Source organism: Falco peregrinus, chromosome 1 (genome assembly GCF_023634155.1).
Source record: "Falco peregrinus isolate bFalPer1 chromosome 1, bFalPer1.pri, whole genome shotgun sequence".
In the NCBI taxonomy this organism is placed as follows: Eukaryota; Metazoa; Chordata; class Aves; order Falconiformes; family Falconidae; genus Falco; species Falco peregrinus.
This window is the reverse complement of record NC_073721.1, coordinates 37,591,086-37,612,717: the sequence shown is the minus strand read 5'-3', so window position 1 is coordinate 37,612,717 and position 21,632 is coordinate 37,591,086. Positions and strand designations below refer to the sequence as shown.

Sequence of the window (21,632 nt, the reverse complement as noted above, 5' to 3'; positions counted from 1 at the left end):
AAAGTATCCTTATCAAACGTATAAATTTACAGGTCATAAAGATGTCACACATCTTTGAATTTTTGAAGTGTTCTCAAATTTACTTACATCAAGAAAAAATCATGCAGCCTAATAGTCTAACATCTTGATAAAACAAATGTCAATGAATGTCCAAAATCAATACATTTATCAATTACCACTTATCTGGATACCAAATACAATCAATTATTAAATGTAAATAAAATAAATCTCTCAAAAATTGATTTCCCAGATGAGAGGAAAATCTAGTTAGCAAGCTGAGTGTGAAATTTACATGTAGTTCATGAAAAAGTGATTACTTACGGAATTAATTGATTTTAGAAATGAATCTGAGGATGTAAAATTATGGCACAAAAAGGAAATGAATCTGAAGATCTGTTTCATGTCTAGGAGAAAGGTGTTTATTTTTTCCTTCCATGCATGCACAGCCAATTCCAGAAGCTGTGATCCACCAAGAAATCCCTACTCAGAGCCATATTCCCTATTACCCGTCTTCATAACGCTTAAACTTTTGCCCTTTTCTCATTCCCCTCATAGCTGAACCGTCTGTCCACAACTGCATTGTGTCCTGATTTGGTGTCATTGATTCCTTTCTCAGAAGTCTCGATACTGTGATTTAGTTTTCAACCTGCCAAATTGTCACAGAAAAATGCATCTCCTCTCATCTTTCAGACACGTTTCAGTGCAGGTGGTGTCAGCCTTATCCCTTTATCTTTTTCTTGCAGTTTGTCTGTGCCTTCCTTCCTGTTGCTCCTTACATACAAGATGTACTTGCTGAATCATATTCGATGCTACTTCTAAATCCTTGTTTTAACTGTCTCACCTATGAAAGCTGAAGGGACAAGGCGTAAGCGATTCTTCCAAATAAGCAAGTCCTTTACTGAATGCCCTGCGTATCCTTGCTGTTCACCTTTGAAGCACCTAGCACCGTGCTATTTGGCTTAGAATACTCTGTGAGCTTCCAAGAACTTTTCCACACTCTTGGAGCAGTTTAAGGAAAATGTGAGCTCTGATGCAGGAAGGCAATCCACAACGAATAGCCTTGCAAGACCTGGGAGTAGCATTTTTGAGTTTTTCTCTTTACCACGTTAATCCAAGACACTAGTGGGAACTTTGAATGGACTTTTCCACCCTTAAAGTGTAAGGTTGCTGACTCTTGTCATTCTGTCCCAGCATAAACACTTAGGCACTGTATAAATTAGAAGGTTTACTTTTGAAATAGACGCCATACTTCGCTATGGCAACTAGGACTGTTGTAAACCTCGTCACCCGTGTTTCCCCCAGAGCACTGCCGTTACCGACAAACCCGTCTCACTCGCACGCCTCGGGGCGGCAGACCCCTCCGGAGCCCGCCCGGCTGCCTCACTGCCAGGAGGGGCCCCGTGCCCCCGCTGCCCCCAGGGGGACCCCTCTGCCCGAGGCTGCTGCGGCTCTTCCCCCGGGGCCAGGGCTGGCCCCCCCGCCCCGGCACAGGCCGCCCCGGCACAGGCCGCCCCGGCACAGGCCGCCCCGGCCCGCGGCGCGGCCAGCCCGTCACCCTGCTGAGCTGCCATGGAGACCAGAGAGGCCGGGCCCAAGGCAGCAAGGCCCCCGTTGATTGGCTGCCGGGCAGAGCCCAATCGGCGAGCGGGGTGTTCCCGCGGTGCCAAGATGGCGGCCAGGTAAACACGGCGGAGGGGGAGTCCTGGTGTCGGGGCTGCGGTGCGGGGACGTGGGGGTGCGCGGGCTGCCCGGTAGCGCTGGCGGCTTGCGGGGACGGGAGCTGCCGTCTGCGGCCCGCGCCCTGGCTTGGAGCGGCGTTTCTCCTCGCGTCGCTTCTTCGGGAGCGGGCTGCCTGCTTTTCCCCGGCCTGCGCCTTCACCCGGCGGGCTCTCCCTCCGCCCTGGAGCTCGCCGCGGCCGGCCGTGCCCGCCGGGCGGGGGGCGGCGAGGGGAGGCGGCTGGGCCGGCCTGGGAAGCGATGGCGTGGGAGGGTTGGCCGGGCTCCCCCGCTGCCCGTGGGGAGAGACGGGACGCGTTTGCTGCAATACCGCCCTGGGGCTGAAAGCAATTGTAAACACATGCGGAGTGGTGAGGCTTTTAAGAACAGGGAAGGGAGGGGAAAGAAAAAAGAGAAGCTAATAGCTTCAGCCTGTGTACTTAAATCCTCAATTTCTCTCTGACATAGTAAGTATTAGAAGCTTTATAGCATGCTTGTCTAAAGCATCTGATAACTAATTTTCTGGAGAGAAACAGAAATATTTCTGATTATGCGTATTGTTATTTCTGTTTCTCTCTCCTGCAGGCTAATTATGTTTTGATGTCAGAATGGGGAAGCTCACGTAACTCTGGTGTCTTTGCAGTGACTTTACATGGCTTGGACTTATTTGAACTGGAAGATGTGGAGTGGGCTGTTACCTCCAGGACTGAATGAAAGTGATGTTGACTTAAGTTCTGATGATGGAAACGAAGCCCATGGTTCCCTTTCGAAGGAAGATGCAAATGAAGATGTTGAAAGGGTTCGGCTTCCTGAATTGCAGGAGAATGGACTTGAAACTAATGCCATCAGTGAACCTGTTGTGATATCAGTGACAGATGGAGAAAACAAATCTCAACCATGCCCTTCTGGAGTTCCTTTAAATATGTGGAATGTGGGTATTGTTACAGGTCTCAAAATGTCTGGAGCATAATTGCAACATATTCAAAGTCGAATGGCTAATCTTAAAATTTAAAATAACTCCTTGATGAATAGTCAATATACAAATCTGAAATGACATAAAATATGATAAAGTGCAGTCATCATAATATACCTTAGATTGTTTCAAGCAAGTTGAACAGAAATTTAGATAGGAAGTGAATGTAAGATACATTATTTTTTTTCCTCCTAGTGCAGATTGAAAGCACAGCAGGGAGTTTTTTCGGTAACTATGCTTTTGCATAAAGACTTGTGGGTTTGGTAGTGTATGGGCTCTGAGCTTCTTCATAACTGTTTTCTGCATGAGTAAGGATTTACAGCTCAATATATCAGCTGTTGTACTGGTGATGCATATCTGTGCAGTACAGGCATACCCTTATGCTTTCTGTAGGGGTTGATTGCAGGCATTCAGACTCAGTTGCTTATAACCTCTTGATTTTCCTGTTGCATGTAAAGACTGAAAAAAACAGATATAAATAAACAGAGCAATCTGTCTGTATGGCTTTGAGTCAAAATATGAATTGGCAAAATGTAGTTACTCTCCTCCATCCGTCTATCCCTGTAGGCGCCTGCTGTGCAAGGACTATGCTGTCAGTAATACTTGGATTGCAAACTGCCAGGTAGGCAATAGCAATCCACTGAGTGGCCCAGGAGTGCACAATCAGCATAGGTGTGTGTATTCAGCGTAACTGAATTCCCGTAAGAAAACTGTCAGGTTTGAATAGTCCTGGGATTTGGGGAGGGCAGAATGTCAGAAGTGATGAAAGATTAGAGCCAATTCTTGTTTAACACCGCCAAAGTTGGTGGTTCTCAATGTGTACATTTTAATGTAATAGATACAATGTGGATAAATAAGATATTGGGACAATGTTTGTCAGCACATTGTGTAATTTTTTAAAAAATGTAAAGAAAAAATAATTAAAAAATACTGATTTGCCTTTTCTTAATCTTGTAGAAATTTCTGGAGCTTCAGGAGAAGAACCGTGAAATGAAAACCCAAGCAAAACAGGAAAACAAAGGCCGAAAAAGAAAGCGCCGGAGAAAAGGTGGTGTTATATAATTACAAAATTTATTTTTTGAAAATGAAATTAGTATCAAATACACTGGAAGTGGGATTTGCTCGTTGGTGGGGGCTATTTACCAAGAATTGAATGCTAAGTAGATGTATTTTAGCTATTATCTTGTGTTTTATTTTTCCACTTGTATATGTTGTAGGACTAGGTTGTAAATTGCTACTTAAAGTTCAAGTAGTAAATTGTCTATTTTTTAAAAGGAGGTAGAACTTAGTTAATATTGGTTTATAATGGCTAAGTGTATTTCAGCAATTCGGTAAAACATTTTGTGTATTCTGGTTAAAACTTCTTCACAGATACTGTAAGAGTTTCTTTGTATGAAAAGGCTTATGGTTGAATGGTTTAAATCCACATGACTATTGGGTAAAAACCCTAGTGTGTCAGTCTTCCAAAGGAAACGTGACCAGATACAGTTCTGTTAGTTTCATTGGATGTTGTAGTGTATTACTGTGTAATGTTTGATTTTTTTTTTTTTTTTTTTTTTCTCCCTCTAGAAAAACAGAAAAAGAATGAGGAAGTGACCAAGAGGTATAGCCAGGTCAATGTGATTTGCCTGATACTAAAAACAGACCTCAGATAAACTTGTAAAAAGCTTGACCATGTGCATGGCCAAAGCCTAGCTTTGAACATGTAAAATATGTGCTGAAGTTGTTCAGTGTCTCTGTTGGGCAGGCTGAATTTGATACCAGTGATTACTTGATGGAGTTTATTGGTTGATTTTAAAAATAAACACAAAGGTATTATTTAACATAACTTAAAAATGACTTAATGTTATTCCTAATGATGTTTTGCATGTAACTGCATACAATCCCCTGTTCAGCCTGCTGCTCCTCCTCCTCTTTTTCCTCCTTGGCAGTGTTAGGTTTACATTTGGACTTGATTTTAAAGGTCTTTTTCCAACCTAAATGATTCTGTGATTCTATAAGCTTGCTTTCAAGATTGTGGAATTACACTTGGAGGGAAAGGTATGATTAATTTCACTTCCATTAAAAACTGAATGGGTGAAAAGAGCATGTCTACCAAATGGAAGAATTCTTTTCAACATTAAAAAAAATATTACAAGTTGTGGAAAGGGATCTGGTTATATTAATGACTTGTTATTTGTTTTTAGTAGTCAACAGTTGGTAAATGAAGACAAGTGGAAAGAACTTACACAATACTTTGGAATCAATGATAGATTTGAATCACCTGTGGATAGCAGGGCTCCACAAAAGGTGACTGTCAGCTTGTACTTGGCCGTAAAAGAACTCAGCCTTAACTGAGATAGGAATAAGACTGAGACTGTTGGAAAGTGAGTAAATGATAAGTCACTCTGAGGAAGGATAATTTTGTGCACATTTTTAATGAATTTCCATTTAGGTATCACATGAATCTTACTTGGATTGAAAGGTTGCTTTGCTTGCTTTTCAGACATTGTATGTGCTTGTTTTGTGTCTGGTTTTGTTTTTTACTGTCATGAGACAGAACACTTAGTATGTGGTGTTTGAATTTTTTTCTTTTGGTTTTTTTTTTTTTAAATTGTTTTAACTCCAAAATGTGTCACGTAAACCCTTTAGCTGACACCAGAGGCTACAGGAATTAGAGGGCCAAACCTACTGTACTACAGTGTGCTGGATTTATAACACGTTCTATTTGTAAATATTACTGTGTAGCTAGTCATATTTGAAATAACTGATGCAATATGATGGACAAGTTAAGCTTATTGCGAGTTCCTTGTAGCACTGTGTGTTCTGTAGTTCTAGTAAAGACGTGCATAAGTTGTATGACATCAAATGTTCAGTTAGCTTTGTCATAAATTTTGTATTTTTCATTTGCCTAAAGTAAGTTTCTGCATGCAAGTCAGGGGATACTCTCTGCTTCTGAGTTCTTTTGATACTATTTAGTTGTCATTAAACTGCTCAGGATAGATCTGGAATGAGGCCCAAAGTGTTAGAGTGCACTAGTGGAACGTATGTCTCATTAATTTCAGAAAAGACATCAAACAGAATTTGCTATTGCTGCAACTTCCAGCTGTGCGCTTTTTTCAACTTCCACTGGAATAACTCAAGTACCTGTAGATCACAATTTCTCAGGAATTGTTTGCTTTTTTGCTTTTATCTTTTTAAAAAGTATATATGTTATGAAACTGTCAAATGTGTTTTCTTTAGCATCACTAGTATTTAAAACCAGTGAGGCTGTAAATTGTCTTTTGTTATGAGAGTGCAACTTTTTTGTGAAATTCTGAAGTTGTGCCCACTGCTATGCTACCTTTCTGTATTCCATCAAAAGTTTCCAACTATAATTTCCAGCAAATATTTACCTTTTATTTTTACATTATTTGTGAATGTTGTCTTTAAGCAAGCTGTTACATTGATCATAAAGGCTATTTTTTTTCAGAGGTTAAACTCTGAAGCTTTTTCATTGTTTCCATAGGACTGCTAGAATTTTTAATTTATTAGCACAGTGGAGTGGCACCATGCCAGAACTCAGTTTTTGGATAAAGATAAGATCTTAGAACTGTAACGATACAGTGGTAATTGCCATTCTTTGTTACCTGACACACATATTTCACATTTTGTTTAGAAAGCTCCAGGGATGGAAGTGATAAGCCAGATTCTCAGATGAAATTTTATTGTGACAGGCATAAACTAGTCCATGTAATTTTTTTTAACCTACAGTATTATCCTGCACATAAGGTGGAACTAATGCAATGATTTGTGCTCAGACAGTTTTTCAGTGAATTCTTAATTGTACTGTCCATTACAATACATAGACAAAGTGATTTGTGTTACATAGAAATTACAGTTTTATGCAGTGTCTTAAAGAGTTTATGAAATATTTTCAGGAAGGAGATGCTCCATTTAAGTGTTAGTTCTTTTTGTCCTAAACATATTTGCTTTTCTTTTTCTAGTCTGGCCTTGAACTTAGCATAGAGAAGTCTGTGGCTGAAGGTGACATTGATAAGGCCGAGGAGCTGAGCGATAGATTAGCCACTCGTGAGGTAAGTGGGCTATTAACAGAAGCTCTGAGGAAAAATGTGGTAACGAAAAACAGCATTGGAGGTTGTTTGGGGCATCTTTCTTGTTTCCTAAGCAGATTTCTGTCAGTGATTGAAGGATTTTGCTGCTGATCTGGTAATGCTTGGACAGCTGTAGCTATCTATGTATAAGAATTGAAAATACAGCCCTGAACAATCCCAAGTAAGCTTGCTGTAAAGCCTTGGTGCCATCCACAAGTCACAGGAGTCACTAACTAGTCACCTGTATTGAGCTTTTGATTTTTCTGCATGTTGCAAGCCAAGAAAACTGGAGTAGGATGTTTCCTTCCTGTTAGTTTCCTTTGCCTCCAGTTTTTCTTTGCGTTCCCTTCCCAATAAGCTTGGGAAGCCTGAAGAGACTAAGAGGTATAGCAAGCCTAGAGCAAGACATGCCGAACTAAGGACAGATAACCAAACTTGTGCAGCGGTGGGGTTTTTTCTTGTGTACTCATGTGATCAGGAGCAGATGCTGGAAGAATTCTGAAGAATAGATGGATGTCAAACATATTGCTGTAGCCTTAGAATGATGTTACTAGAAGGATAATTTTTTCTCCTTGTCATAATTTTTTAGTAGATAAATGCATATTAAAAAAAAAATCCAGGTGATGGAAACACCTTTTTTTGTTCAAGATGTCTTGTTAGTTGGTGTATCTGAATAATTTTATGAAGGCTATGCTGTTTTTTGCTACAAAAATTGGACCCTTTAAATTTGTCTGTATTACTGAGAGAGTACTTACACTGATGAGGAATCTGTTGGATACCTGTGGTGATTGCAGTTTTATATAAGAAGTAAATTGGTGCATGTATGGTAGGTGGTAGCAGCTGAAGTACTTAATTGAAATCCATGCAGGCTGTTGTGCCCACCAATTTCTGTGGGCAGGGGAGAAAATGCAAAAGAAGAAAATTAAGGCAAGATAGTTGGGTTAGTTTTGAAGCCAGGTAATAGAAAAAATAGCTAAATAAGTACTATTTGAGGCAAGTGGAGAAGCTATAATTTTTAAGTAAGCTGATTTATGTAATTTAAAATATATATTCTGCATTTATATTAGGAGTTAATTTTATAATTTTTGCTTCCATTCCTCTATGTTGCATATTCTTCCATCTTCATGGAGGTAATGGAAATTTTATGTCCACTGTTATACTAGCAAAATTCAAAGGTATTAGAAAAGGATTAAGAAAGGGAAAACAAATTCCAAATACTTCTCATTTTCATACAAGTATTTAATATGTTTAAGTACAGAGTTTTAAGCTAAGCTTTAATGTACAGTTTCAAATTTAAATCAGTTTCCTGCAATACAATACGGTATTGTGATGGCTTTAAAAACAAATGGCTCTTGAATGGGAAAGTACAGTTCTTAAGGTTCTCTGAGGTTAGGTAAAACTAACTCTTCCTCAGTGTGTCTTCATTAAACTCCTATGTTTAGTCAGTCAGGATGGTTTCTAATGACTCTTGCCTGCCTTTTCACCTATGATGACAAAATTTCCACCTGCAAAGACGGCTATTGACAGTGATAGGAATGTGTCATAATGTTCCCTTCAAGTCTGGCCGGCTTATCGCTGTGATACTGTTATATTAGCTTTCGTGTGTACAACATGAAAAATGCTTGCTGTTCTCCTTCACAAATGTCATTGTCCCATCTACTCTAAAGTGGTTAGAGTATCATAATCAATAAAACATACTGAGGTTCTAGTGGAATTTGTTTGACTATAAAAACAAATTAATGTAAAGTTTTAAGGTTTTGTAATATTTATGATAAACTGTTATCTGATTTTGGTAGCCATGGGATTGTACAACATCTAGCATATCCCAGGTGCTACAGCAATGTAGTATTATTTGTGGAACATTAGCTCCAAATTGTTGACTTTCAAATATTAGCATGTTGTAATTCTGAAAACAAAATGCTTGAAACATTATTAGTATTCACAGCCTTGACTTGGTTTTGGTTAAGTGGGCTTTATCTGAATAAATAGTATGTTGAAAGAAGGAAAACTCAAATGACTCTGACTTGATCTCATGAGGAGTTCTGTTGAAGCAGAATCCATGTGAATTCGCTGGGGTTCTTTACTGGTGTAACGATGTGCTGCATTACCCACTGCAAGATTAATTTTTCTTTGTGACTTAAGAAGCTGTGGGGTTTTTTTCTGAATCTTTTTGTCTAAGGAAGTCATTCTAACAGTGACATATTCTGATTCAGTGAAGAGCTATAGAAAAGGATTTGATTATGGGAGGGCTTGATTCAAAAACCAATTGTTTTGTATATAAGTACTATTAATAAAATACTGCTTTTATATTGTGTAGTACTGACTCAATCACTCCTTTCCTTTTTGCAGTTTAAAGAAATGTCCCTTTTAAAACTCATTTTATGTAATATTTCTAACAAGTGAATTGATTTTTTTGAAGTATGGCCGTTTGTATCCCTCTGCCTTCCAAATGCAACACAACACTGAGAGCAAGTCAGGCATGGAACTATTTACTATGACTGTATTGAAGTACACCACTGCTGAAGTCTAGAGAAGTGGATGAATTATTGTTCTTTTATCTCAACTTCATCTTTTTATGTATAGTTTTCATTTTTCTTCAGCAATGTTGAAGGGTTGGGGGACAGGGAGTATATGAGAAATGGCTACCTTCTGTTTAGGGTACAGCCCCCCTTGCAGCTGTATGAAAAATGTTCAGTGGGTAGGTGTTCTTTTTGAAATCAGGTGTATGGGGTTTTAATCGGCACCATTTTCTTTTGCAAGAAGCAGTGACTGGAACCTGCTGATAAAGCTTTTGCTTTGAGGCACAGATCCCAGAGTTCTTAAAGCCGTTTCCTGCCTTAATAAGTGAAACTAATTTTTGATGTATAACATTTATAAGCCTGTGAAACTGATAGGGCAGCTTCAGTATTTAGAGAAATGAAGCCAAAAATAAACAGATGATGAGAATAGGCAGTACAAACATGTCCTAAAAAGCAAAGGAATGCTAAAATGATGCTGTCGCTATGTTATCATTATGACACAGTGAGAAAAAGGTATTTTTAAAAATGAGATTTCTTTAAAATCAGTTATGACTTGGGCAATATGCATAATTTAGCAGCTGTGAGGGGATCACTGAAATACACATCCTAAAAAGTGAAATGCTACTACTTCAAGGTTTTGGGTCTTTTGGTTTCCATGTGGTACTTGTTGCAGGTCCTTTAAGGAAGATGTTATTGTAGGGCTGTAAATGAGGCTTTGGGCAATATATTATTTGTCACTGCCTTCTGCTTTGACAAATGTGCGGAAATGTTGATTTTAAAACAAAACTACTTAATCTAGTAGCATTCAAGGTTTTAGACTGAGAGAAGTTAAACTCTGATACACGGCCTCACAAATAAGGTATTTACTAATGCTGCATGTGTGGATTCATATATAGCTTTTGAGACTAGCTAAAAATGTGTTACCCCTTTTTTTTATTGGCAGTTGCATTTTTGTTAAAAAAATATAAATTGTACTTAGGGTGATGACATTCAGTCTAATTTCGTTGCAAACCTCAGTACAAAATACTATCCGTTATCTGCTGTTCTCATCCTAGTGTTTGGACTAGAATAGTGGTTGCAGTTAGTTTGGGAGTTATCAAGGTAACAGATCTCTAACTTGTAGCATCCTTGGCCATCCCCACAGCATGTTCTCTTGTGGGGTGTTGTGCTTCACCAAGTTTTATTGATCCTGAAATTCTTGATTGCATTATGTTATATTTGTGTGGAGTTCTTCCTGAAAGAATATGGGCATGTCTCGTTATATTGTACTGCATAATTTAAGGCCATCAGTAACTGCTGCTTTAGGTAGGCTGCTTCTAGGCCCCAGTCTAGTCTAGCTTGAGCATTGCGTGCTGTGACACAGTTACAGTATATGAGATCAGCACTCCTTTTTTAATAAGTCGGTGTTGAGCATCAACATAAGGCAGGTGGGTCACATTGCTGTAATTCACTGTGCATTTTTAAACAAACTGTTAGACTGAATTATTTCTTTAATACCTACAGCATACTGCTATTAGTATTAAATGCATTGCAGTATGCGTGGTATAATATGCACAGTTAAGGTTTATTACTGTAATGCAGTTGCTGTCTTTGTTAGAACCTTGCAGGGATTTCAGCAGAGACCTTCATGTTTTAAAGTTCTGCTTTTCAAATGTAGAATGGCATACCTAAAGCTATTGTTTGAACACTGCATTTAATGGTTACATGTTTAACTTGAGAGACGCCAATAGAAGTGCTGTAGGAGTTACCTCACAAACTTTGAACTGTTTGGAATGAAGGTTGTCAAAAGAATGAAGTTTATGTGGATGCTTAGCTGGGCTGCAATAACATGGTTTTCTTGGTGGTGCTCTAAGTGGGGTAGTTGAGATTTAATGGTAGCAGGTACTTGGATATGTAGCTGGGAACAGACACTTGGAATTATGTCAGCTTTGTAATGCTTTTGAAAAACTTTTTGGAATAAGATCTTGGAATGTTTTTTAATTGTTCTTACTATGTGTGAGAATCTGCCTAGATTTTTTTGAAGAGTAAATGTTGGTAAATTAGACTATGCACAGCCACAGCAGTTGGAGGTGTTTATCCTTTTGAGTAAGGATGCTATATGGAGATAACTGGTAATTCCACTTTGCTGTAAATGAGTTTCAATTTGCAGTGATACTTGTTTTAAAATTATTTGGTTTAAATTAGGAATTTTACATTTACCACCCTACTCCTAATATATAAACCTGGAAATATTTTCCAAGGTTTTTTTTACCCTAGAGAAAGAATTTTTCATAGTGCTTTTGTATTCAATTCATTGTGTGGTGTCTCAAGAAGCAGAATGGAGATTTATTATAGCTCTAATATTCTGAGAACTAATCTGGCTAAACCTCAAACTTTGCATTTGCCTGTGGTTTTTTGTGTTAACTGCCTGGTAGGTAGGTGCCACGTTGTCTAAGAAGCGTATTAGCCTGAGGGCTGTAACTTGAACATGATAAAATAATCTTGACCATATTAGACTTACCTGTCAAAAGGAACTTTTAAAATATTTTGTAATTTAATGTGCTAAATTAGTGGAGTAGTTGTCAGTCTCTAAATAAAGCAGACTTTCTGACAGCACTGTTCCTAAGTGCTTAGCTTAGTGGCTTCTGGCATTTTTAAAAAAAATCTTTCACCAAAAAGCTGCAATTTATAGGGAAGCTATAGTATTGGAATCAAGCTTAAATGAAAGATCTACATTGTAATTGACAAAATTAATTGGCTCTCCACTGGAGTATCATTCTTATGTTACAGCAAGATCAGTCCTTGAAAACTTGTTGTATCAGTTTTGACCACTCATGATCAAATTAGTGTCGTCTGTAAGTAACTTCTAGTCATATAATTTAGAATGGGAAGAACGTGAACAAGGTAGTATGTCATAGCTGTTGGGAACTGTTCTGGAAGTTGTTTTCTATTTGAAAATCTGGGTAGGATATGATTGATGGTGAGGTCAACAACACATTACTGTTTCAGATGGACAGGTTATACTGCTTGATGTGCCTGTGTTGGTAAAGCAAAATAAAATTTCAGAATTCTGTGCAACATTCACAATTCATCATACTGCTTTTAGGTACCTGAAGAGATTGATGCAATTTTATATGGAATGTAACCAAGCACCAATTAACTTGGAAGTCTTGCCTGTTGAAGAACCTGGGGGGGGGGGGTGGGGGTGGGGCGGGAAACCCTTCCTTTTTTATCTCTGAAGGATTTTCTTTCTAACGCTTGGGAGAGGTGCTTCCAAATATCTCTTTTCATGGAGGTTGTTTTCTTTTAACCTTTGGAACATGGCAGGGTTATCACCTAGAATTACATTCTTATGCTCCCTTAATTATGTATATCTTTTTCTTAACAAACCTTAAAAAAAGATTTCAGATGTTACAAGTCTAATTAAAGAGACAGACAAAGCACAGTTTATACTGTAGATTTTTTCTGCAGTTCAATTAATCAGCATGTTTTCTCTTTTAATTAAAACCATTTTAGTAAATTAAAGCCCACAGCAAAACACATATATAATTTGTTTGTAATTAGCTCTTAATTGGTGGTAGTTGAAGCTTAGCACCCTTGGTTTCTTTCTTCATGATTGCCATTTTATTAGCAGCCAGTCATTAATTAATCTTTTTTTTCTAATTAGCTTATAAAACTGTTGATGGCACATTATTGTAAATGTGATTTTAAGTTCAAAGCTTGTTAATAAGCTTTCTTACTTAGAAGAACAGAGATAAAGAAATTGCTGAAAACAGTACTACAGTTCTTTTTTTAAAACTGCCTTTCTTATAAGGAGGCTGTGTAAAGCATCTAACAGCTTATAGTTAATTTTTTAATGCTGTGTTTTCTCATGAATGGAAGAAGTTACTTGCATTTAAATGTTTAAATCTAGCAAAGAGCTTAATATTAGAACAGTTTTCTGTCCTTGCTCCATTACATGTCATCCAAATATAATTTGATGTTGTAATACACAGCATAGAAATACAACAAAGGTATTACAGAGTATTTTACAGTGAAAGTTGAGCACATCATTGAAAGGGGACAATTTTCACTGCAAAATCCACTCTGTATTCTTGTTTGCTTTATATATTTTATATACGTCAGCAATGGATAACATTCCATAACATAAAAGGAGAAAATCATTGCTAAAGGCAAGCCTGAAATAAGTAGATTCATATTTGATGAGAAACTGTAACACTGTATTAAAAGGCTGTTTGGCTTCCCTGGTATGATCATGGGGTATATCAGGACCTGTTTGAATATAGATACTTTGTTAGAGCTTCTGTAGGTTTTGCATTTTCTATACCATACCTAAATATTTCTGGAGCTGTTCTTGAATCTATCTCATTACTTGTATTGTTCAGCATTTACATTGCACAGCTCTATCTTAATGACAAGTCTTTGCTTTGTGGTATTTAATGTTAAATGTCTTGATTTTCAAGGAAGTTTTCTGGAAGTTACAGTAGATTCTGTTGCAACTTAATAAAAATGTTTACTCTTCTGCCTGAACTTTACATGCTATTTCAACTTCAACTATTTCTTTGCTTGTTTTAAAAGTGTTTTATGATGCTGTGCAAGAAACACTAGAAAGGGATAGCTGACAAGGAAAAAATTAAAAATTGGATAAAAAGTAAATGAATAATGTCATATTACTAAAAAGATGAGAGGCTAATTTGTGCCGACTTTTTGCTAATTTTGTTCAAGCCTCAAAATGAGGAGCTGTCACCCGTTCTGTGTAGCACTGATGACAGTGCCAATGATCCATGAAATAAGCTGCCGCTGGCTTTGTTCTGATAAGAATGAACAAATCTGCACAATGTACGGCTCCCAGAATCTCATTTTCATACTTGCATGCAGGCTAAAAGAAATAAGCTGTTTGCAGGCTTGATTAATCAGACATTTGAGGGTTTTTTGTCTCTTTGATCTCTTTCGTCTCCTAGGTAACTTGCTTGACATTAATGTTGAGCTTGAGTAAAGACAATCAGGAATTGTAGACCAAACTGATATAAAAATTAAAGACCTTAACACTTTAAGTACTCCAGTAATGGTTCTGCTTTACTTCAGAAAACATCTGTTTTCATTTAATTAAAGAACAAAAGAGAATGGCATAAATATTTTTCAGAGACCTGTTATTCCATAAAAAGTTGAAGTATGATAATTGGTATTTTTAAATAAATGCCTTGAAACTGTTCAAAAAGGAGGAATGCTTCAGAAATTTGTTACAAGGTAACAATTTCAAATGAGTAGAAAATTTTCATTTATGCTACATTAAATATCTAGAGTAAGATATTTGATGTGATTATTGGTCAACTTCAAGATGGAAGGGTCTTTGCTCTGTAGAAACTAACTTGTTTTTTAAGTTTGTCTTGAATCTATATATATTGTTACAAGGATGAACCATAATATCATCTTTGCTACCCAATATGATTTACACACTTTAAACCTGTAAAATTGAAAGGAATTTTTTAAAAAAAAATGTCGCAGTGCGTTTGCTTGAGGTTATGCAGACGCTTTTACAAATCTTCCAAGTGGCTGTAAAGATGAATGCCTCAAGGGTCTAGCCAGGGCCCTGCTTTTCCAACCAGCTAAAGCCCTTATCTTAAATCCAAGCAAAGTACCATTAATCTTTTTGAAAGACCTTTTATGGCTTTTAATATATCCCAAATTAGAACATTTTACACCCTTGGTTCCTGAAATATGGTGATAAAAAGCCTTTAGAGCTTAATTTTCCTTACTGCGTGCTCTGACCAATTTGCAGTTCTTTGTGATAATGTTTAGACACCTTAATTAAAATGCAGCAAAATATTGGATGTTCTATATGGAAAATGCTGATACTTCGACTACACAAGAAATTGTTGTATATATTTTTATTCATGCTTTCTTACTACTTCTAAGATTGTATTTTATTGAGTTATCTGATGACCTGAAATGTTTGATTTGTTGTTTGTGGGTTTTTTTAATGTAAAACCCATTGACCAAGCTTTTTCGGGGACGTGGGAAGAGTGAAGATGCACATCTGGGTGTGGGCAGGAGCAGAAGACATTTAAAATGTTTGTATGTGTTTATATGCGACATTTGTTTCGATGTCTTGAAAATTTGACTCTAGCCTAGAAATGATAACATTAACGCTGCAAAAATGTTTCTCCTTTTACTTCCACATACACTACAGAGGATCTTATTATCCCATATTTTCCATAATTTTCAATGATAGAAGAACTAATTCTGTCTTCCAAGAAATACAGATCAGAAGATTTTTCCACAGCACTTGTGTATACTTAACTGTTCAATTGGCATTAGAATATCTCTTAAGGAGATGCTGTTATTCATCGCATAGGAGTTAATTTTCAAGTATGTTAGGAGGTAAAATACAGTTAAAAATAAAGGCATAGTTCTGCTGATAGACTTCAGTCATCAGATTGCTCTAGTTAAGCTAATAATTAGTCCTGTTTCGATTAACAAGTAAACATTTTTTGCATATTTTAGGCGTGTTTTCTTAAGCTTTTTTATGCTGCAAGTATATTGAAGTTAATAGCTGTCCTTAAATATTAAGTGACAATGCAAATAAGAGAATGCTATGTTCCACTCTTTGACTTGAGATTTGGCGGTTGGGGTGTTGGCATTGAAGAGCTATTTATATAAACATTTTCATGGGAAAATTATGTCACTGATAATATTAAAGTTTTGAAATGTCTGGTCACATGAATTATTTTGTGCATTAAGATAATTCCATAGGTGCATATGTGTGACTTCATAACATGTGCAGATAGTAGATTAAAACCCTGTTTAGCTTTATTTTGTGTTATTTTCATTTTAAAATATTATCCTTACCTCTTAAACCTTTGTGTTGCTAGTTTTCAGACTGTCAGACAAAGCACAAACTGACATGCTTACTGCCTAGATGTATGTAGACTCTCAAAGCCTTCTGCAGAAAGGCTATTAATGTTTGAACCTTGAAAGGGCCATAAGGTAAATGGCTTGTAGTGATGCTGTTTTGTTAACAAAATAATTAGGCTATCAACCTACCTACGGAGTAGGTGTTTGATAATAGAATTGTAGATGGGGCAGTGTACCTGCACCTGAAGATGCGTTCTTGAGTTCTCTCTTATCTTACCTGAATAAAATGTCTGTGAATAAATAAGAGTTGCCTTCTTAGATGCCAGAGATTATTGAAATACATTATCATTCATAATGGATCTTTAACCAAATTCTTAAGGAGTGTTCTTTCACTTGAGTCTCCCATGCCTCTCTTGTTTGATGCTCTCCTGACATTTTGAGGAAACTTAGAATAGCTAGTCAGAAACATGTTAGCTAACTACAGCAGGTTTTGGAAGAAAACTTGTTTATCCACATCACAGTTTATAGCAGTTTTGGCTAAATTAATTGCTTGTTTGTGGAGAAAAGCAGCAACTTTTGAGGCTAAACTAACTCTTCCGAAATTCATATTTTAGTTGGAGAGAATGTCAAGTCATAACAGCAGTCACAAAATGTAACTGCAGTGGACAAGTTATAAGTGCTGATTAAGGAAAATAATCTGGTCATAGTTCACAGTACCTTCTTCTATCTTTTTTTTTTATGCCCCTTGACATTCACTAAAGTAAGCTTATTTCTCACAGTGTAAGTTTATGAAAGTATTCACCTACAGCCCATTATGACCTTATTTGAAAAGTGTGCATATAATCACACAGTAATCTAAACACTAGTAATGCGAAGACTAAATGCCACTTGGACTCTAAGGACACTGCTTCATTTACTTTCTGGACAGACTAATCAAAACATGACTGCTGGTACTACTGGGAAGTGTGTGGTGGTAGCAGTTCTTCCTGCATAAAACTGTCTTTTTGGTGGTTTTCATATTGGTGAGACCTGATACTATTGTGCTAGCACAGCTGAGATCACAAGCTGGTCTTAATAATGGAGACTCTGTATGTGTGTATATCTGTCTATATATTTTTTAAAAAAAACAAACAAAAAACAAATAAAAGTATCTAGTGGGCTACTGCCATTTTCTTTTGTTCTTGACAATGAAGGATTTGATGAAAAGGATTGCTTGCCCCAGGATCCTACTCCTTTGTCTTCTCTCAGGAGACATCCTTGCTCATCCAATGTAGTAGTACAGAATCAGCCTAATGTTTGAAAGATACTTTTATATTGACTTCTGAGAAACAATATCAGACCAAGTAATTTGTGAGGCTTAAATTTCATATGAGCCTTTTGCATCTATTCAGTTTTCCTTTTTTCCTTTTTATGTCTTAGCTTGGTGTGAAAATTGCCAAAGCTGCTGCTTGCCGCAACTTTGTAAAAGCCAAGCAAGAAGCAGAGGCTGCCCAAGAAGCTCAAAAGAAAAAGAAGCTTGCTTGGGGGTAAGTCATTTGAGTATGGAATTAAACATTTGTGGTTTCATTGGCACTAAGTATGTACAATACAATCTCAGTTAAATGTTTTCTTAGTTGAAATAGGCGTGCACTAATCTTGTTTAGTTTAACCTTGCTGGGTTTTGGGTTTTTTGTTGTTTGTTTTTTTTTTAACAGTGTATCAGGCTTAAGTACAGAGGCTTTACCAGAATTAATGTATTGGTTATATGGCTACACTTGCCTTAATGTCCTCATTACAGTATTAATAATATTTTATTTTTGTTGTTACTAAGAATAGTATGGTTGAATACCATACACACATACTATACACACATGCTTGTGATTCCTAATGGATATTGTGCTCTATTTCAGATTTGAAGCTAAGAAAAGATGGGAAACAAAAAGCAACATGGGATACATGTAATCCATTTTTCCAGTCATATACCTGTTTTTACTCGAAGAATCTTTGTGGGTGACTTCTGAAGTATAAACACAACCCCCAAACCAAAACCCAATGCATCAAATTCCTTGTGTTTCTCTTAATGCTGTTAAACCACACTATCTTGTTTTGGCACTCTCTTTTAATGTAGCAAAAATGCTATCTAAGTATCAATATTATGTTAAATACAGTATTTTCCCTCCAAATATGAAAACCTAAGATAATGCATTGCAGAATGCATTTGGAATCTGGTGGAGAACTGTCTATAAAGTTGGAATACAATACTTGGTCCAAATGTGTTCTGTGCTGCACTGCAGTTACAATATGTGAGTATAAGGGGAGGGATAAGTTTTCCTGCTGAGGTTGTACAGACTTAATGCAGTAAGTACTATTTTTCTGATAGCTTGAAAGTTTGGGGGGGGGCACTCAATAAAGAAAAGCAAAACCACCTTATTTGTTTTAAGCCTTTATTATTTATGAGCTTAATAAATATAAACAGGAAAACACTGGCTGGAAAAAGTCCATCCTCCCTCTCCTGGAAGAGTCTGGTACTGTTGCTCATGTCCTGGTGCCATGTTCTTCAGAAAACCTAAAATTCCCATTCCTTTCCTTCTCAAGAACTCAAGTTTTAAAAGTCCCAGTTTCTTAGAACAGATAAAGTATTGAAATAATGTATCTTGAAAAATAGCTGAAATACATTGTGTTGTGCAGTTAGCAGCACCCAGGAAACAAATGCAGATTTCACTCCAAGTCAGATGTTTTATGGATCAATTAGGATTTTAATGTTTATGGTATAATCTTATCACAGGAATTGATGATAATGTTTCTTCAGAATTGTTCTCAGTGAAAAGTAAGGACACATTCAGAACTAATAACTTTTCTCCCTGAAGCTCTTGCATATATGTTTAGTCACCACAATGCCTGAATTGAATTGGTAATGTAAATGTCAGTTATTGTTAACCAAGATTAATACGTTTCAGGCCAAAGGTATGGTATTAGCGTAATGGTGATTTACTATGTAAGTACTTGAGGCTAAAACAACTTGCCAACAAATAGCAATTTGAAGTTTTACAGCACTAATTCGAAGAGTTTAGGTTTGCAGTCCAACATGGAATAGTGCATTTTTGTTCATTAGCCCTCAGGTTGTTTGATTCTTTTTCTTTTTTTTAGCAGAACATCATATTTCTTTCATAAAGATGAGAGTTTGCAATATGGTAATCTGCAGTTAGCTGTAATTAGTTATGATGACAGAGTTGAATACAATTGCCAGGATTGTAAATCAGGGGCTAAACAGGTTTCTGCAATATAACATCATAAATCTCACACTATGGCTTACAAACTACATTAGCTTTAGAAACTTTGGTGTTGAAGAAAGCAAGTGATACCTCTGAGTAAAGTGATTATAAAGGTAAATTGCATGTTTACTTATGTAAACAAACAAATTACACCATGTACCTTCATCAAGATTTTTCTCATTTCTAAATGTTTCTGTCCAAAACTTAGACAATATCCAGAATGTCTGTTATTTTTTCATGTACCTGGCAGATAAGTGTTGGATACAGTTGATTTTTCTGCTTGTTATGTACTGAAAAGCAGAATGATGCTGTTAACTGTGCTGAAAACATCAGCAGTATTCCCTTAAACATTTAGAAGTAACATATTAAAGAAATGCTCTGTTTTCTTGTAATAGCTGCTTTAAATAGTAACAGTGTGTATTAGTCAAAGATCTTGATCTAATTATAAGGATCAGTGCTGTTTGATAGGAGAATGTGCTCTAAAAGAAATCCAAATTGTCAAAACCCAGCTATCTGAGAACTTGCCACACTGTCACAGCAGTGCATACTGGCCACCTGTAGTATTTTTCATTTCGAATGACTATAATTAGTTTTATGTTAGGCCATTAATAATGTAACTATTTAGGAAGTATGCAGAATATTTGCATTGGGTTACTTGTGTGATGAATTTAAAAATTACCAAATTTCAAGTATTTTGATCTAAAGTATTTGCTTAGAATATTGGTTAATTGATAAAGCTATACAGTGTTAAAAAAAAATCCTGATTAACAGTGAAAATACCAAAGCCTAACACAGCTTTATAGAGTTCATCTAAATACATAATAAATAAATGAATGCATAACTGTACCTTTAATAAACATCACCTAAATTGCTTCTCTGATTCTAAGATGTCTTGCATTCCTGACGCTTTTTTTTTTGTAATTTTGCTCTGTGCTGTGAATTTTGGCCAACTAAGTAAAACTGTTCTGAGATTTCACTTTTCTTTGTTTTTAACAGAACAATCCAAATGCTGTTTTCAGTTAACTGAAACCTTTTTAATCAGCTTAAATATAAAAACTTTTACAATGAACTAAATTTGAGATGTAATAATAATTCTTTTAGCAAATAAAAAGTTTGTACTATCTTCTCTTCTGACTGAAATTGTGTATCTAGAGGAATGTACTTAAATTATTAATTTCATTACAAATCTGTTGTGAAGCCAGATATTTTATTAGGAACTCATTTGATGATACCTGGAATTGGGCAACAGTTAAAAGGCAGCTTTGCCTAAGCTCCTTTCTACCCCTCAGAAGCCTTGAAAAGCTTAAGTGCACGTACTAGTTTTGCCCCAGTTTTTTCTCCACTACAGTTCCATAGTTCTTCCAAATATAATCATGATAATCTTGGATATCTGGAATAGTCTTAAGCCATCTGAGGAAAAATCTCATAGCTTCCCAAATGCAGCTCTCCAGAGAAAAAACTAACTTTGAAAAGGGGAATGTCATCTCACAATTATCATTTGTTCTTTGAATTAGGGTTATATTTTGAGCCACCTGGCCTGATCAAAGCTAGCTCTGTTACGTGCCAGGCTTTGCCAGTAAGGCCTCATAACTAAGTTTGTTGCTCAGGGGCTATAACACAGTGAGGTGGCTAGATTGGTTTTGGTTTTACAATAGACTTGGTTAATGTCAAGTTGATGGCTCTGCTCCCTGTTTCACTAAGCACTGTAGACACTCACTGTATGCTTCTCGCTCACGTGGTTGTCATACTTTTTATTTCTTCTCCCATCTGGGGATACTCCAGGCGGCTCATGTTCTTGCAATTTTATTGTGTTCTAAGGCGTACACAATCAAGAAGTAAATTGTTTATCTTTTAGGATAGCTTTTATCGTAAAATACAACCAGTTTGAAATCTGACAACGGTATACTAATACAATTACTAGTATTTCTTAATAATGCATTCCTGAGCTCTTAAACCAAAGAGTGGCTGCAGGGACAGTTTGACAGATAAAAACATATATATAGTTGTTAGTTTTAATAGTTTTTTGCCTGCAACCATAATCTGTATCATTATTTTTTAGTTTAATTCTGTTGGACAAGTTTCAAAGATAAATACGGTGTGTAATAAGCCTTTGCAACCTCTAATTTGTGAAGGAGTGTCTGTCCAGTTAATACTTGCTCATTGAAGCAAGGGGGTTTGAAATCGCTGAAGTACGAACTGTAATTACTGATGTCTGTTTCCTATTCACCTATGGCTTCTGGCATTTGATCAAAAAATGTAATGTATT

The 21,632-nt window shown here is 36.6% G+C and overlaps 1 protein-coding gene across 3 annotated transcripts; it reads left to right on the top strand.

Moving 5' to 3' along the window:
- Window positions 1-1,616: 1,616 nt before the first annotated feature.
- On the top strand, window positions 1,617-20,492 carry FAM204A (family with sequence similarity 204 member A). 3 transcript variants are annotated; one of them, XM_055806158.1, is made up of 8 exons: window positions 1,617-1,679; window positions 2,360-2,647; window positions 3,647-3,737; window positions 4,259-4,292; window positions 4,879-4,978; window positions 6,655-6,744; window positions 17,535-17,641; window positions 18,005-20,492. In XM_055806158.1, the coding sequence occupies exons 2-8, from the start codon at window positions 2,369-2,371 to the stop codon at window positions 18,054-18,056; spliced, it is 753 nt and encodes a 250-aa protein (XP_055662133.1). In that variant the 5' UTR covers window positions 1,617-1,679; window positions 2,360-2,368; the 3' UTR covers window positions 18,057-20,492. The 3 variants fall into 3 exon arrangements, with proteins under 3 accessions (XP_055662133.1, XP_055662118.1, XP_055662128.1); XM_055806143.1 differs by having other exon boundaries at window positions 4,876-4,978; XM_055806153.1 differs by having other exon boundaries at window positions 1,664-1,679; window positions 2,302-2,647; window positions 4,876-4,978.
- Window positions 20,493-21,632: the final 1,140 nt, after the last annotated feature.